Source organism: Periplaneta americana, chromosome 16 (assembly GCF_040183065.1).
Source record: "Periplaneta americana isolate PAMFEO1 chromosome 16, P.americana_PAMFEO1_priV1, whole genome shotgun sequence".
Taxonomy (NCBI): domain Eukaryota; kingdom Metazoa; phylum Arthropoda; class Insecta; order Blattodea; family Blattidae; genus Periplaneta; species Periplaneta americana.
In genome coordinates this window covers 160,538,297-160,555,444 of record NC_091132.1, presented here as the reverse complement: position 1 = coordinate 160,555,444, position 17,148 = coordinate 160,538,297, and the positions used below count along the sequence as shown (strand labels likewise).

The 17,148-nt window shown below is 35.8% G+C and overlaps 1 protein-coding gene and 1 non-coding gene across 3 annotated transcripts in view; one reads left to right on the top strand and one right to left on the bottom strand.

Annotated features, from left to right (window-relative positions):
• Positions 1-9,423, top strand: part of LOC138691621 (gastrula zinc finger protein XlCGF57.1-like) — a 42,669-nt gene extending 33,246 nt beyond the window's left edge. For both annotated transcript variants that reach the window (XM_069813781.1, XM_069813780.1), the window contains 2 exons: positions 2,859-2,941; positions 8,380-9,423. Coding sequence is in view for 1 of the 2 variants with exons in the window: in XM_069813780.1 (XP_069669881.1) it covers positions 2,859-2,941; positions 8,380-9,181 (885 nt within the window). In the remaining variant the exon portion in view is untranslated. The remainder of the gene's footprint in view (positions 1-2,858; positions 2,942-8,379) is intronic.
• On the bottom strand, positions 7,165-7,239 carry TRNAY-AUA (transfer RNA tyrosine (anticodon AUA)). The gene has a single exon. It is a non-coding gene; the product is annotated as a tRNA-Tyr (tRNA).
• Positions 9,424-17,148: the final 7,725 nt, after the last annotated feature.

Here is a 17,148-nt window from a genome sequence, read left to right as displayed (position 1 = left end):
AGTAAGACTACCTGCATGTTCCTTATTTCTTATTTCTTTGTTGCAAAATGTCCTAAATTCAAAGTGCGATATGGCTCTTATCTTTAAGTTTTGAAGGATATTCTTTCAGTGACCATACAGTTATTTTTCTTAGGCCTGATTGTATAAATCATTTAATCTTAGATCAGAGGTTAAATTGATCCTTGTTTCAGCTGAACTTGGAATTTTGTGTTGTATAAAATCTAATCTGAGATTAATTTGTCTCAAACTAAAGTCAACTTTGACTGAAGAAATTTCTCCGATTAAGTCAGATGATCCAAGTTCAGTTATTTCTTTTCTGTTTGAAATATACGAGTGACAGATTGTGCAAATAAAATATCCATTATTATTAATATTAATAGATATGATAGGTACATTTATATATATTTCTTTCAATTTCTTGCCTTAACACACAAACAATCTTATATTTTATAAGGTTCTATCGTGTTCAGCAGTATCAAATAACATAACCTATAATTATATTATCTTTATAACAACCATTAATTATTAATGGATATGATAGGTACATTCATAAATTTTCAATTAACTGTATTACTAAACGAAAATTGTCGTTTTATAAAGCTTTATTATGTTTAGCAGTATCAAACACCATAACATGATAACAACTCGGAAAACAGTAAACCTTCTTCTTATTGTCCGCCATTATTTACATTGCACAAAAACCACTGTCTCCAAGAGAGTGTACGGAAAGTCGCCAAAAAGTAGTTGTAAAGTCGCTAGATTTCTCATTATCGACAAAGAAAGATTAAATTTTGTCAGTATGGGGTGCTAAAAAGGTCACTAACTCCCTATTTAAGCAATATAAAAATTAAAAGAAATTGTTGAAAAAGAGTTAAAGTCGCTAGATTGGCAACACTGAACAAACCTGTCCGCGCATCACGTATTTCACCTGTTTATGCGATGTTGCCAAATCCTTTTCACGTGAACTTAGATTGCATTTGAACCAAGGTAATTTGATCGCAGAAAAGTTTTATACAATAGAAGAAGTGTCTGAACTCGGTTCACTTTTCGATCTTCGATCAAAGTTGATCTTTAGTCGGGGAGTTTTATACAGTTGGGCCTTAAACAATGAGATCTTGCTATATAGTGTGAAACGCATAAAATAACCACCTTGAATATCTCTTAATGACTGATGTTATCTATAAGCTCGTTCACGGAATTAAAGGCTAGAGTTAGGCGCATAAATTTAACATATGCAAGATTTCAAGAATTATAGGAAGGTCTGTTTTTACAAAGAAGTTATTTATGATAGAAGTGTTGAAAATTGCATTTTATTTCGTGAGTAGCAATGTTTGTGAAACTAGACGCACGTCGAGTGTTGCAACCTACGAACAAAATATAATGACTTTTAACATGTGTAGTACCTGTGCTTTAGACAGCCATTTCTCCATGCTGGTAAAAATAAAGAACATCCCTCCAACTTCTCCAATGCTCTTTTTCATCTCATCGTATTATTGACACTTTATCAACAGTAATCTCACTAAAGGTTTTGATTTATCCAGAGACAATCGAAGCTCGAGTGAGATTTAATTGCCTATTACACTATTAGAAGAAAGTATATAAATATTGGACGAAATAAAGTACTTTAATACAATAAAATATTAATTGACTTACTAAAACTCTGTTTCCCTAATTTTAACTTCACCAAACCATTTGAACGGAGCCGCCATTTTCAGTTGACTATCTATAGGGTAAACAAATGATGATTGCAAAACATTTTTTAAAGTACCGTAAAGAATTTGCAGTTTGAAATGTTGGCCAACAAAGAAACAAATGATAGGGAGGTGATAAAAACAGAAGAAAGTATATAAATATTAGAAGAAATAAAATACTTTAATGCAATAAAATATGTATTAATTGACTTATTAAAAATTCTATTTCACAAATGCCAGCTTCACCAAAACGTTTAAATGGAGCCGCCATTTCCAGTTGACTATCTATGCGGGAAACAAATGACGACCGCAAAGCATGTTTCATAGTACCGTGAAGAATTTGCAGTTTGAAATGTTAGCAAACAAAGAAACAGATGCTAGGGGAGTGATAAAAACAAACAATGCTAGGAAAGTGATAAAATTTTAGCGATAAATAGCCATGATTGGTTGAAACACATTCTTTCGTACCATTTTATTGGTCAACAGTAGTATGACGTAGTAAAAGTGTAATAGTCACATTAAAAGCAGGTAGTGATATAACTCAGTGATGGAACATCGGAGTAAAGATTGAGAGCTCCCAGGAATCTGGGTGTTCCCTTAATTTTTATAATTACATTTAATTCTTAAGTTTTTCATATAGTTAATCAGTAAAATTGTTGTTGTTCAGTCAACTGTCCGAAGGCACGTCCGGACCCCACAAGTGACACCAACAAAGTATCACTCATGAGGCAATTAGGCCAGGAGATAATGGGGTACTGTGGCCAATTCCTTTCTTCCTACATTGCATACAGCTCTGGCTAGTTTCAGATGTAATCCAGCAAAAATTCCTACGAAATGTCATGTATGCAATGTTTAATAGAAAGCATGGTTTAATGCTTAATATTGTGCTCACACAATAACATCCTTAGACATTCTGGATTGAGTTAGAGTGCACTAAGTTATTGATTGGGTAAAAATATATTTCCTTACTTTTTTTCCTTGAAATAATCTAAATATATAGGAAACGGAAGAAACTACTGAAAAAAGAACTCCAAGGAGCGTTGTTTGCTACTCAGTTTTCTACTTGGATTCGGTAGGATTTAAATGCCGGCCTATGTCATGAAGAATTGATGCGCTCTTCATGTAAACCTGCACCATCTCTCTGAACTTTCGTGACTTTATTTTCAGGAAGAGGTGTGTGATTTGGACACAGTAAGGGCCGAGCTGAAACTGGAAGGTGCGGCAGAAGAGAATGAGATTTTGCCTGATAGGTGAGTGTGGTGTGCATGTCTTCACATTGTTATTTTTTCATTGCTTCATTAAAATTATCACATATGACGTTAATTTTCAACCTGTTATGGCATGGATTGTTTTGTACATTTAATAAGAATGACCTCGGAAATCATGGACGAAGGGAGCTATGACAACAATAAATGCTAGAGAGTTTATTTTATTTTACTCGTAAAATGAAGACAAATATTAAGAGTAGTCTTGCAAGCATACAAAGCATCATATCGTCGTTGTTACTGCAATAACTCTTATGTGCAAAATATAAAATTTTTCATTAGAAAGAAAAAACACATTTATTTATCGTACGGCAGCTGTACTGTGAATTCTTATATTTTCGAAACAAAGAGATATAATTACATATAGGAAATTTTATTATTTGCTGTATCACTGTTTAAGTTAGTTAATAGAGCAAAAATCTGAAAATCCATAAATATGTCACATAGGATCAGCTATGAAAACAACTATATACTTTATTTCAATGTACAAACACATCGGAAAAACTAAATAGATCAACAAGATAAATATTTTCTCTCTGTAGCATTATGATATGATAGAATATTCAAAACGAAATCCCTGTTTTAATTACAAATCCATATATAAAAATAAAATTTAGAATTTATTCCTCCTACTTTTCTGTATGAATATCTCTAGTCCAAACAGCTTCCTGCCCGAAAGAGATAGTTACAACCTTAGTTAGGGGAGACATATGCTGAATTGTAACCTTCTTCATCTTCTTCTTCTGGCACTATAACTTCAAAATTGAATATCTTGGTTTTCTCAACAATTTTTTTCTAGGAACTTCTATTCTGTACGACCATCATCCAATCCGTGATTCTTAGCTTCCTCAAATCATTAACAATATCATCTTCCCAGCGGCTTTTCAGTCTACCCGCTGCTCTAGTTCCCAGGAGTTTCCATTTATATATACCTTTCACTAGCCTCTCATCTTCCATTCTTTTAACATGGCCAAACCAACTTAATCTCATAGCCCTGATGAAATGTATTATATTTTGATTGAGTATTGAATCATTTAGTTCTTTGTTAGTTTTTATTCTCCAGTTGCCATCTCTATCCTTGCAGGGTCCAAAGATTCTTCTTAAAATCCTCCTTTCAAAAATTAACAATTTTTGTTTGATTGATTCTTTCAAAACCCAAGTTTCACAGGCGTACGTGACAACTGGCCTTATTATGATCCAATATAATCTTAATTTGGCTTCTTTTGTTATTAGTTTGCTTTTAAATAAGCTTTGGTTGGCAAAATAGGCTCTGTCGCCATTGGTAATTCATTCTTTAATTTCATCTTCTATCGAGTTATTGCCGTTTAATATTGTTACCAGATATTTAAATTAACTGATGTGGGCATTCTGAATATCATTGATTTTCAGGTTATTTGTAATAGAATTTTGGTTACCACATTTCAAATACTTAGTTTCATTTTCATTTATTATGAGATCAAATGCTTCAGATGGTTTTTTCACTTTTGTGAATGTTTCTACTAAGGCTTGCTGAATTGTAACCTATCTTATTAATTACATAAATTCAACAATATGTAAGAAACTAGAGCTATTATGGTCTATTCAGTGCCATTTTCTGAATCGGCACCCCAAATAACCCAAGAACAGATCTAAAAGACAAAGTATCAAGAAAAACGTTTCTTTCTTGCCCCTGCGTTATTATCTGATGTTGCAATCTGGGTCCTTCGATGTGTGTGTGTGTGTGTGCGTGCGTGCGTGTCGTAGGGGCCATACTTACTTGATGTGACTGAAAGATTTTTTTCAAAATTTAAGCAATGTACAGAGTGATGTGGTGAAGATTTTCCACCAATGAACAAAAATGAAAATTAGAGTTTCTTCAGCATACCTTGCCTAAACTTCTCGAGGACATTCCCTTGCAATTGCATGTTAGTGTGTGTGATACCCGCATCATGCTGCTCTATCATGCATAGATCGTCTGGCCCTCATATCACAGGCGAGTAATTAGAATGGTATGCCCTGTATGCTCTCCCGAACTTACCTCTCCTGACTTGTTACTATAAAAGTATTTGAAGGTTATTGCGTATGCAATAACAGTTGAAACAGTAAATGGGCTTACTAAGCTCATCTTCACAGCGTTCAATATCACAAGAGGGAATCTTGAAATCTGCCAGAGAGTAAGACAAAGCATGGTTTGTCATTTCACACTATGTAACGAAATTCGTAGTCGTCACTTTGAAAATTTATTGTAAATGTAAAAGTCGGTGAAGCTCTTCAAACTATTCTGATGTTTTAGTTAACTTACTGAATGCGAAGAAAGTTCGCCAACACAAAAAAACAGGAAAAGTAACACCTTTCAATGCTGTAGATACTCCATTTCTCATTTCCGGTCGTGGATTCCTAGGTGAAAAATCTTCACCATATCACTCTTTACATCCCCCCCAAATTTTGAAAGTCAATGACTTACATTCCTTAGGAAAATATTTGGGGCTAAGAGGGATGAAGTTACAGGAGAATGGAGAAAGTTACACAACACAGAACTGCACGCATTGTATTCTTCACCTGACATAATTAGGAACATTAAATCCAGACGTTTGAGATCGGCAGGGCATGTGGCACATATGGGCGAATCCAGAAATGCATATAGAGTGTTAGTTGGAAGGCCGTAGGGAATAAGACCTTTGGGGAGGCCGAGACGTAGATGGGATGATAATATTAAAATGGATTTGAGGGAGGTGGGATATGACAATAGACTCTGGATTAATCTTGCTCAGGATAGGACCGATGGCGGGCTTATGTGAGGGTGGCAATGAACCTCCGGGTTCCTTAAAAGCCATTAGTAAGTAAGTAATCAGTTGTATTCCTTATAATGCTTAATATACATGAGTTATTCAATAATTAGTGGCAACAATGTTTGTATTTGGGGCTATCAGCGGTAAATGATGCAAGCTGATAATGAGAAAGAAGAGCATCTGATGTGTGTTATGTGTGAGTCTGAACACAATAATCTCATTTATAAGATGTTTGTAGTGAGTTTAATTTGTAGAATGTTATCTGTAGTGTCTAAAATGTTTGGCAAATACGAAGATGCTTCACAGGATCCACTTAAAGTCATGTTCATTGCTGCTTATGATTTTGACGACGTCCTTGTCACTCATTCAGTTCCTGTGGAAAATCATGTGAATGGTGCATATTACAGTTACTTTCTGGAACACCGTTTACGACCAGCTATACGTCCCTAACATCAAATTTCCTGAATTCTCATCCTATTGTGCTACATGTTGGTGCTCGCTCTCACATAGGTGCCCCTGTGGTTAATTTATTTCACAGATGGAACTGGGAAATTCTGGAGCATCCTCCATACTCCCCAGATAATTATGAGCCCATGTGATTTTGAAATTTTCGCGAAAATGAAATTACCACTTAGAGGAGTTCCCTTTACAACCAGACTGGCAATTATAGCAGCAGTAGAACAGTCTGTTTGAATATTAGTACAACAAGATGCTGTGTTTCCGTTCTCTCCCTGAGGTGTGGAGACAATTTCTTCATGTTGGAGCACTGAGCACTGCAACAATGTGACTGTTCGAAAAATGTTTTCTTTGTTACTTCAAATATTGCCACTAATTATTGAATCACCCATGTATTTTCATCTCTCCACATTGATTATTTAGAACATACCTGCAAAAACAGCGCTCAACGAGCGTGCGCGCTCTTTCGGAGTGGGAAAACTGTGTTTACCGCTCGCTGAAACGGAGAGGAAGATACATCGGAATGACATAGACTTGCTATAATTAGAGGAGAGGGAAACGACCACTCAGTTATCTAGTGGAGTGCAGTGTATAGGCCTATTCTCAGTAACTGTTTCACGTTCCTTAACTACTGCTACAGTACAGTATGGAGGAATCTAAAAGACGGAACGTAACATTTAACATTTAACATTTCGAACTTATTGATTTCAATGTGACCTAAGGGCTAAAGATCGTTTGAATAATACTACTAGTCTCGTTGAGTTTTACAAGACTAAACCTTAGCAATAATATCCACTACTACACAAGCTGGCTGTGAAAATGATTGCTATGTTTGGCTCAACATTTATATTTACGAGCAACTGTTTTCTATAACCAACTTTAATAAAGGCAGACATCGAAGATCTGTAACTGATGTTTCATTACGATCAGTAGGCTACTGTTCCTTTCAGCTGATGAAAGAGTAATGGAATGGAGAAAAATTCTCTCCGGCGCCGGGATTTGAACCCGGGTTTTCAGCTCTATGTGCTGATGCTTTGTCCACCACTAAGCCACACCGGATACAACCCAGGCGCCAAATAGAATTGTCTCAGATTAAGCCCCAACTCTTGGGTTCCCTCTAGTGGCCGCCCTCTGCATTACGTCATAGATGTCTATGAATGTAGGACCGAAGTCCACACATGTGCTGAGGTGCACTCATTATGAGTGACTAGTTGGCCGGGATCCGACGGAATAAGCGCCGTCTTAAATCACGAAGTGATTTACGCATATCATATATATTATTTTAATGTACCGAAGTACATATGATATTTCCATGCAGATATTCTGCGTCATCATACGATGAAAGAGTAATGGAACGGAGAAAAATTCTCTCCGGCGCCGGGATTTGAACCCGGGTTTTCAGCTCTACGTGCTGATGCTTTATCCACCACTAAGCCTCACCGGATACAACCCTGGCGCCGAATATCTGCATGGAAATATCATATGTACTTCGGTACATTAAAATAATATATATGATATGCGTAAATCACTTCGTGATTTAAGACAGCGCTTATTCCGTCGGATCCCGGCCAACTAGTCACTCATAACGAGTGCACCTCAGCACATGTGTGGACTTCGATCCTACGTTCATAGACATCTATGACGTAATGCAGAGGGCGGCCACTAGAGGGAACCCAAGAGTTGGAGCTTAATCTGAGATGATTCTATTTGGCGCTGGGGTTGTATCCGGTGTGGCTTAGTGGTGGATAAAGCATCAGCAAGTAGAGCTGAAAACCCGGGTTCAAATCCCGGTGCCAGAGAGAATTTTTCTCCGTTCCATTACTCCTTTCAGCTGCCAACAGCATAAAACCCCGTTTTGATGTACTGATAAATAAAAATATAACAAAATGATATTGTACAATTAAGCAGCTATAGAATTTCTATTATTTCTGTATAATAAATATTTCTTTATTAATTAATAATAGTCCAAGACAGTTTTGCAAACACTGAATGGGAATTCATTTCCTAAACATTCTTACTAGTATTGTATTTCCTTTTGTGTACATTTTGTACGAGATCCACCCCTTCTTCCAGTCCACCCTTATAGTGAGCACAGCTAATATCTGCATTCCGCTGATGAGCTGTGAGCTGGCTCGGAGAGCGCAAACCTTGTGCAGGCCTGATTTAGAAGATCAATAAATTTTATTATATTCGTTTCAGGATTGTGGATGATGTTGAGAAGAATGTGTCACAAGAACATAACGGCACTGATCATGAAGAAGGCAAATTGACACAGTGTGGTAGCAACAGAGCTGACTATTCAAATATTAGTGACATAAGCTATAATCCTACCAAGTGTACTATATGCAACGAGATTTTTGCAACACCGGAATCTCTGAAACTTCACTTCCCCTTACATACAAACAAAAAGTTATTCAAATGCAATGTCTGTGGGAAGTCTTTCACAAGATCATGGAATTTGAAGGTACATACACGCATGCACACAGAAGAGAGTCCATTCAAATGCGAGGTGTGTGGTAAGAGTTTCTCAGATTCGGCAGTTTTAAACAGACATGCACGCAAACACACAGGTGAAAGACCTTTCAAATGCAATGTCTGTGGAAAGTTTTTCCCGGTATCTGGTTATCTCAGGATTCATTCCCGCCTACACACGGGTGAAAGACCATTTAAATGCGACGTATGTGGAATGTGTTTCTCATTAAAGGCAGTTTTAAATAGACATGCACGCATTCACACCGGGGAAAGGCCGTTTAAGTGCGATGTCTGTGGAAAGTGTTTCGCAGAATCGAGTAACCTCAAAACTCACTGCCGCCTACACACGGGCGAGAGACCGTCATTTAAATGTAATGAATGTGGAAAGTATTATGTGGAATTGAGAAGTCTAAGAAGACATAAACTCCTACACACAGCCGAAGGGCCTTTCAAATGTGATATTTGTGGGAAATGTTTCTCGTGCAAGAATAGGCTAATAAGGCATATGTATTTACATTTAGACCAGTGATAATTTATATTTCTTGTCTCTAATTTTCTGCTGGAAAATTAGGGCAGTTGTAATACACATGTACAGGCTGGGTCATAAGTTACGATCAGATATGTGATATGTTAGTTTATGAAATAATACAGTAATGCCACAAGCTACTTAAAAACGTTATTTATTGAACTCGCCAATATTAATAGATGAAAATCTGCAAGCAAAAAAAAAAAAAAAGAACCTACGTGGGCTTGATGGTATCGTTGTCAAATGTCTAACATTTCGGTATGCACAGCATAATTTTTCATGCACAGTTGATTGCGACGCAATGTGAGTCTGCTTTCCCGCCTGAGCATTTCGGGAGTGATCGTACTGAAGATTCAGAGAATCTCTTTCTTCACTTGTTCAACAGAGTAAATAGAATCTCCGAGATTGGCTTCACTTGGAGCTGCTTTATTTAAAGCGATGAAAGGAGTTTACTCTGATTTCTTCTTTCACCAGTTCGTTGTTTTTGATGAACCCACACACAAACGATGAGACGTTAATCTTATATATGCTTATATCCATCATTGCTTACAACTAGTGCTGTTCATCAATCAAAATATTTAATAGATTAACCATTTGAATGTAATCGATTTATCGATAGTTGAATAAATGTTTAATATTCTTCATACACAATTATTGTTAAATTTAATTTGTGTTCGGTGATAAGCATAAATGTTGTATCTCTGTATATATTGTATCGTTATATTACAAAACAGCTATTTTAATTAATTACTAACATATTTATTATGAGGCTTATCATCTATTATATCAATTTCTTCGTGATTTTTTTAAACAAACATATTCACATGCTCCAAATTAAGTGCCCCTCTACGTTACTTATGTTTCCTGCATCACTAAACACGAAAAAACTTTTATTGTCATGCACTTCTTCACGATTGTTCTAATTTAAATCCAAACGGTTCACCGAGTTTACCTCTCAAATTCTCATATTACATAATGGAGTTTAAGGCTCATTCACAATGAAAAACATAAAGTAAGTGTTAACTTAAGAATATAAACGTGTCGGTAAAATCAAGAAGTCATACCATCAATCACGATGGGAACATAAACATAACAGCAAACATACTTGGTAACCATGGAAACATAACGACGCCCTTTCCTCATATTCTGTCGTATACTTCAGCGCTCCACGACTGTGTGCTGTTTGCAAATCACGTACGCATAAGCATGAAAGTTTGGAGTTTACAAACTTTCATGTTAACGTCTTATGGTAATGTTTATGTCAATGCTTATGTGAATCAATGTGATCACATATGGTAGCCTGGGCGCAAACTTCTGTGTTTATGTTACGGTTATGTTTAATTTTCATTGTGAATGGGGCTTTACACTTTTCACAAACCACAGAAAATTTTTTTTTTTACTTTATCAAACTAAATATACAACTTTCATATGCAAACTTAGTACAGAAACTGAAATTGCAGTACAGCGTTCGAAACAGAAGACTGGCCCCTATTGTAATTGAATTACCAGATTTTAGAAAGATAAGAAGATAGTTATGCTCTCACTTGCACACAGTGTAGACATGGCTATTTTATAAGGGATGAGAGGGACGAATCCCAGAAAAGTGCGTATTTCAAATGCTAGGAAGATGAGCTGACAACAATGTGGAAGTTTTCTTGGAAAACCATAAAACTTAATAAGGGTTTTGCATTGTGTTTCAACTTTCAATAGAGGTACACTAGGTCACTGTCCTCATATTTCCATCTCTTTCTGAAGTGTTTTTGCAAAGATTTTTCCTACTCTACCAGATTTACAATTAAAAAAATAACAGTACTATTTTTATTTTAAGTAAGCAATTTCCAAGAGAGAAATATTGTTGGAATTTTTGGAATGAATTTGTATTAACAAAATAGTAATAACTACAGGCGATTAATTTCAGTAGACTCGATTATTCGATTAAATATTTTTGATCGATTAATCTCACAACAGAAATTGATAGATTAATCAATTAAATCCCACAACACTACTTACAACACAAACACAACACAACGTTTCACATAGATAATAATCAACTAAAAGACGCGAGCCGGAAAAGATCTGGCTTGTACCCAAAACATAAAAATTCACTCACTCTATCGGAAAAGTGACAAACTGTTGCCACAAACAGTATATGAAAGGGAAAAATATCCCTCTCAGCCTAGGACTAGCTTTTAAATAGTTTTCGCTTGCGACGAATGTTTTATTTCAATATAAACTATCTGATGGTCAGTTCTGGGCCACTCTTTACATTGAGCATTTTTTTGTTATGAACCATCTGAGCATGGCTCCATATTGAGAAAGTGCAGCAGCTGCAACTGGAAAAGCGGTGATAGAGTCATTGCACGTAACGTTAGTATTTTTATTTTAGTATTTATATATTTACTGAAAGCTATAATGATATTATATTTAAAACTGATAGGCAAGAATATTTGGAAAAAATTGCCTCCACAACGGCATTACTTTCCCGGCATCATCTGATTCTCATGAGCACCTCAGCTGTGATTTTTTAAAATATCTTGTTTGATATTTTGTTTTAATGGAAGAACAAAACAATCAACACAAAATTTGACACAATTAACGCATCTAGTGACACGCGTACATAGGCCTACAGCCATTTGCGTCAACACGTATGGAGTAACGATTAGCACGTCTAGCCGCGAAACCTGGTTGCCCGGGTTCGATTCCCGGTCGGGGCAAGTTATCTGGTTGAGTTTTTCCTAGGGTTTTCTCTCAACCTAATATGAGCAAATGCTGGATAACTTTCGGTGCTGGACACCAGACTCATTTCACTGGTATTATCACCTTCATCTCATTCAGACGCTAAATAACCTAAGATGTTGATAAAGCGTCGTAAAATAACCTACTAAAAAAAATTCCCTTCCTGAGTCTTATCAGTGTTACACATAGGGGAGAGATAATTCTATGGATCATAAATGAGACATCTCATTCAGACGCTAAATAACCTAAGATATTGATAAAGCGTCGTAAAATAACCTACTAAAAAAAGAGCTTCCCTTTCTGAGTCTTAACAGTGTTACACCTAGGGGAGAGATAATTCTATGGATCATACACGAGACATGAACAGTGGGGGACCTCCCCTAGTTGGTAATCATGCAGTGCCATGTAAAGAAAACTGTATGACATAAATAGACAGTGGACAGAACAATCGGGATAGTTAGATATTAAATTCAAATTCTCCATCGCCTTTGCTTTGTGGAAATCCCCGAATCCTGAATTTGGCCCACCTCGGGATTTGAACACAAGCCTCCTGAATGCAGTTCTAAGTCGATCACCCTGCTCAGTTCAACAGTTGCACAGTATTGAATGTTTTCATTTTAACTTCGTCTTTACTTCCTTACAATGGACAAGAAATATTTGAGTTCAAAAGTATCATACAAGTTAGCTACCGGTACGCTTTAGGATAAGTTATTTGTTGTAGTATAGGCTACTTGTGAAGGTTTGGTCCAAATTCTTTTTTCTACCGTGTGGTAATTAAAATGGAGGTGTAATAACCTATATTATGTAGCCTACACATGTAAATATGTACCGGTACCAATGAAATAAGTTTGTTCCTTACGTTTTGGATCACCCTCGCAAGTTCAGTTCGAACTTAGGTGAAATGTTGCAGTACATATGAAATGAGAAGGAAGGTAATACTCGTTTTACGTGTATATAGTAAGCATTAACCACACATAGTTATTGTTTCTGCAAAATATTTAAAAGGATCACAGAAGTTCATGAATTATTATTATTATTATTATTATTATTATTATTATTATTATTATTATTATCTTCTTCTTCTACCTGACAGGTGTTAGGCCACAAGGCCTGTTACGGTCTCACATAAAATGTTCACGCAATCTCTTAGCAGGACGACCCACATTATTATTATTATTATTATTATTATTATTATTATTATTATTATTATTATTATTATATTATTCGGTCGCGACCCATCATGCTGTTCGGTTATGTGTGCGTGTAGCTCCCGAACTTACAGCATACAGCAGGTGTATCGAAGTGTAAGTGGATATGGCGCCTAGTAAAGACGTCTGTCTTTTGTGTAACTTGCCTTTCTTTGGAAGGCAAAAATTTCTGAAATATGTTGGGCCTTGTGGTCTTCGCTATCATCTAGACTGGCTAAATATTGGAGAAGCTGAGTATGATATCTTCATGCAGAGTGGCAGTTCAACTTATAAGTGCCAGAAGTGTGTAAGTGTTCTGAAATCAATGCAGGGGGTCAACACGCCAATGCGTCCTATTACTCCAGGAGAGAAGAAGGTGATCTCACCTACACGTAAGCTTGTTTATAGTAATTAACCCCTTTGTCTAAAGATGCTCTTGCAGTTCAGATCGAAACTGTCAGACTAAATAGTGTCTCTTTATTGGACATGGTTAGTGACATTTTGATGTATGTCAAGAATTTACAAAAAGACTTTAATCAACTGAAATATGAAAGTTTTGCCCTAAAAGAACAAATTGCAGAATTGTTATCAAAGGGGTGCTGCCCCCCTAAATCGTGTCAAAATATTTCTTCTGAGGGTCAACAATCTGTGCAAGCCAATGACCCTAAGAAATCTTACAGCAAGATTGTGTCGGAAAACTTAGCTGCTGACAATTCAAATACTTTACATTCTGCAGTCTCAGCAACTGGTAAACCAGTACGTGTGACTCCTGTTACAGTGAAACATAATGCGAATCAGGAAATGAATGAGGCCAATGCTACTAATGTTCAGACCGATAACGAAGGCTTTCAATTAGTTTCTAGAAAGAAATTAAAAAAAAAGACAACCCGAAGTTGGAACCTCTTCTACTAGCAACATTGAAATGGCCCCTGAGCGAATCAGAACTAAATCTCTCTTTGTTTCGAGATTCAGTTCCAAAGTTAGCTCTAACAGTATAGTCGACTCTCTCAAAAATCAATTAGAACTTAGGTCGCTCTTGGTAACTAAACTTAAAACAAATTTCAAACGTATTCTTCCTTCCATGTAGCTGTGGATGAAAGGGATTTTGATTTGATAAATAATCCTGAAGTTTGGCCTACTGGTTGCCTTATTACTCTTTTTTTTGGGAAGCTCAAACCTGAACAGCATTTCTCGCATTCAACGAATTCAGATTCTCAGGGAAATGCCTCTTAGTCTTATCTGCTATCACTTAACTATTAATGTGCAATTCCAATAATCATCTTGAGATTTTTTATCAAAATGTTCGTGGACTTAATACGAAATGTGATGAAATTTTCCAAAATATAGTGAGTAATAATGATATCATTATCTGTCTCACTGAAACATGGTTATCCGAATCTTTTTTTAACACAAATTTGTTTCCTAATAATTATACTGTGTTTCTTGCTGACAGGTTGTTTGAAGACACCAACAAAGTAAAAGGTGGGGGTGTCTTAACTGCTATTAGTAACCAGATACACGTCGGAGATATGATTTAGAATTCATTGATGAATGCGTTTGGATCGAAATTAAAATGTCAGATGGTTGTAATCTGCTAATTGGTAATCATTATTTTCCACCCGACACAGATCACAAATATTTAAGGTCTTATCTCAATTTTATTGAAAACAATCTTGATACCCACAATTTTAGAATCGTTTTTCTCGGGGATTTTAATTCTCCTGGCATGGATTGGTCATCTGGTTGCACACTTAATGATAATTATTACTACGCAGAAATTAAGTCTCAGGATTTATTTTTCTCATCTTGTCTTCTAGGACTAAACCAAATTAATCTTACGAGAAATTGTAAAACTCTTCTTGATCTTGTTTTTACAAATGTCCATAACTATTCAGTTAATCTTGCTAATCATTGACTAGTTTCGGAAGATGTTCATCACCCATCTATTTGTATTGATCTGGGAGTTCACTCACCATCACAATTACAGAAATAAAAATCACTGTCTTTATTCCACTCTACACAATTTTGATTGGAATTGTATATATCTTACTATTGATGTCAATGTTGCTACTAACTCTCTGTCAAAAATAGTTAATGACGCTATATCTAAAGCTGTCCCTGTCACCTTTGTGAAAAAGTAGCACCATCCTAAATGGTTTTCAAACAGCCTAAGTCTACTCATTAAGAAAAAAACAAAGCACATAGAGATTAAAAAAAATATAAATCTGATCACCACTATCAAATTTTCTCTCATTATAGAAAACAAGTCAAGGCATTGATTAAGTCTGATAAATTTAAATGGTTACAGTCCATTGATGAAAATTTAAAAAAAGAGCCTAATACATTCTGGAAATATGTAGAATATTTTCGGAAATCGAAAAACATTCCTAATGAATTTATTATTAATGGGGTTCACATTGCTGATCAAGAAATCATTGCTAATGCATTTGCTAGTCAATTTAAATCAATTCAGATCTACCAGAACTCTAATTTTCTCACTTGTTATTCTAACTTTAATAACTTTTTACCCCTTCCTGTAATCTCTTGTGATGATGACAGGAAGGCCATAAAAATGTCAAGCCTAATAAATCTATGGGTACGGATGGCATTTCTAATTTTATTATCAAAGAATGCTCTGAAATTCTCGTACCTGTTTTAACCTACATTTTCAATTTGAGTTAAAAAACAGGCGTATATCCTTCTCTTTGGAAGGAAGCTTCTATTATTCCCATATTTAAGAGTGGTAATAAAGCTATTTTAAGTAATTATAGACCTATTTCCATACTTAATAACTTCTCTAAAATTAAAAAAAAAAATAATTCATAAACATATTTCTTTTCACGTGGAAAACAAAATCAATTCGGCCCAACATGGTTTTACAAAAGGAAAATCTACGACTACTAATTTAGTATCTTATCTCAATTATGTTATGCCTATAGTTGAAACTCAGGGTCAAATTGATGCCATTTGACTTCAGCAAAGCATTTGATGTTGTTCCCCATAATGTGTTACTGAGTAAATTAAATTCTTTTGGTCTTACCACTAATGACCTGGGCTAGTTTGAAAATTATTTAAAAAAATAGACAATCCTGTGTTAGACTTGGAAATTCTTATTCTGATCCTTATATTACTTTATGCGGAGTTCCACAGGGTTACACTTTGGGGCCTCTACTATTTTTATTATTTATAGATGATATCTGTAAAAGAGTAAGTTCTAACTGCCTTTTATTTGCCGATGACCTTAAAATATTTCGCAAAATAAATAGTCTGGCAGACTGTATAACTTTGCAAAATGATACAAATGCTATTGAGCTATGGTCTGCTGATAATGGAATGAAAATTAATGAATCGAAAACTTTTGTCATTTCCTTCTCTAGAAAAACCACTCTCTTAAATTTAATTACACTCTTAATAATCATCAACATAATAAGGAAAGACTGTATTACAGAGCTGGGAGTTCTACTCGATACCAAATTACATTTTCATAATCATGTCCAACATGTTTATAATCATTCCATTAGAATGCTCGGACTTATAAGGTCTATAACTTATTCTTTCTCTGCACCAGATACTCTTGTAATTCTATACTATACACAGTGGCGGCGGCTGGGTATTCGCACGATCGCAAATGCACACCCTAAGAAACTTAGTTTTAAAAATACGTTGCTTGAGTGTTCATTTATCTGTCAAATTTCGAGCATGTGAACCAAGAAACAATTTTAAACGAATTTAAATCTGCCGCCGTTTACTCTTGCCTCTGCCGCATCGCGCTGGTGTAACAGGCTTCAAGAGACAACTCCTGGTTTTGCTACAGAATGAAGGGAAGGTGCGGCGAGGAGTGAGAAGGGAGGATTGTGTTTCTTTATACGTGGAGAGGAGATCGCCAAGAGGAATGCGAATGCGCGTACGCAGCCGACTCGGCCCAGTTGCTCTCTCGCGCTCTCTCGTCTCTCCTTTTCAAACATACGGTATGGCCAAATCAACAACTTTCTTCCTTGGCGAACATCATGATATTTCATCTTTATAAAATTGCTGTAATCCTTATGT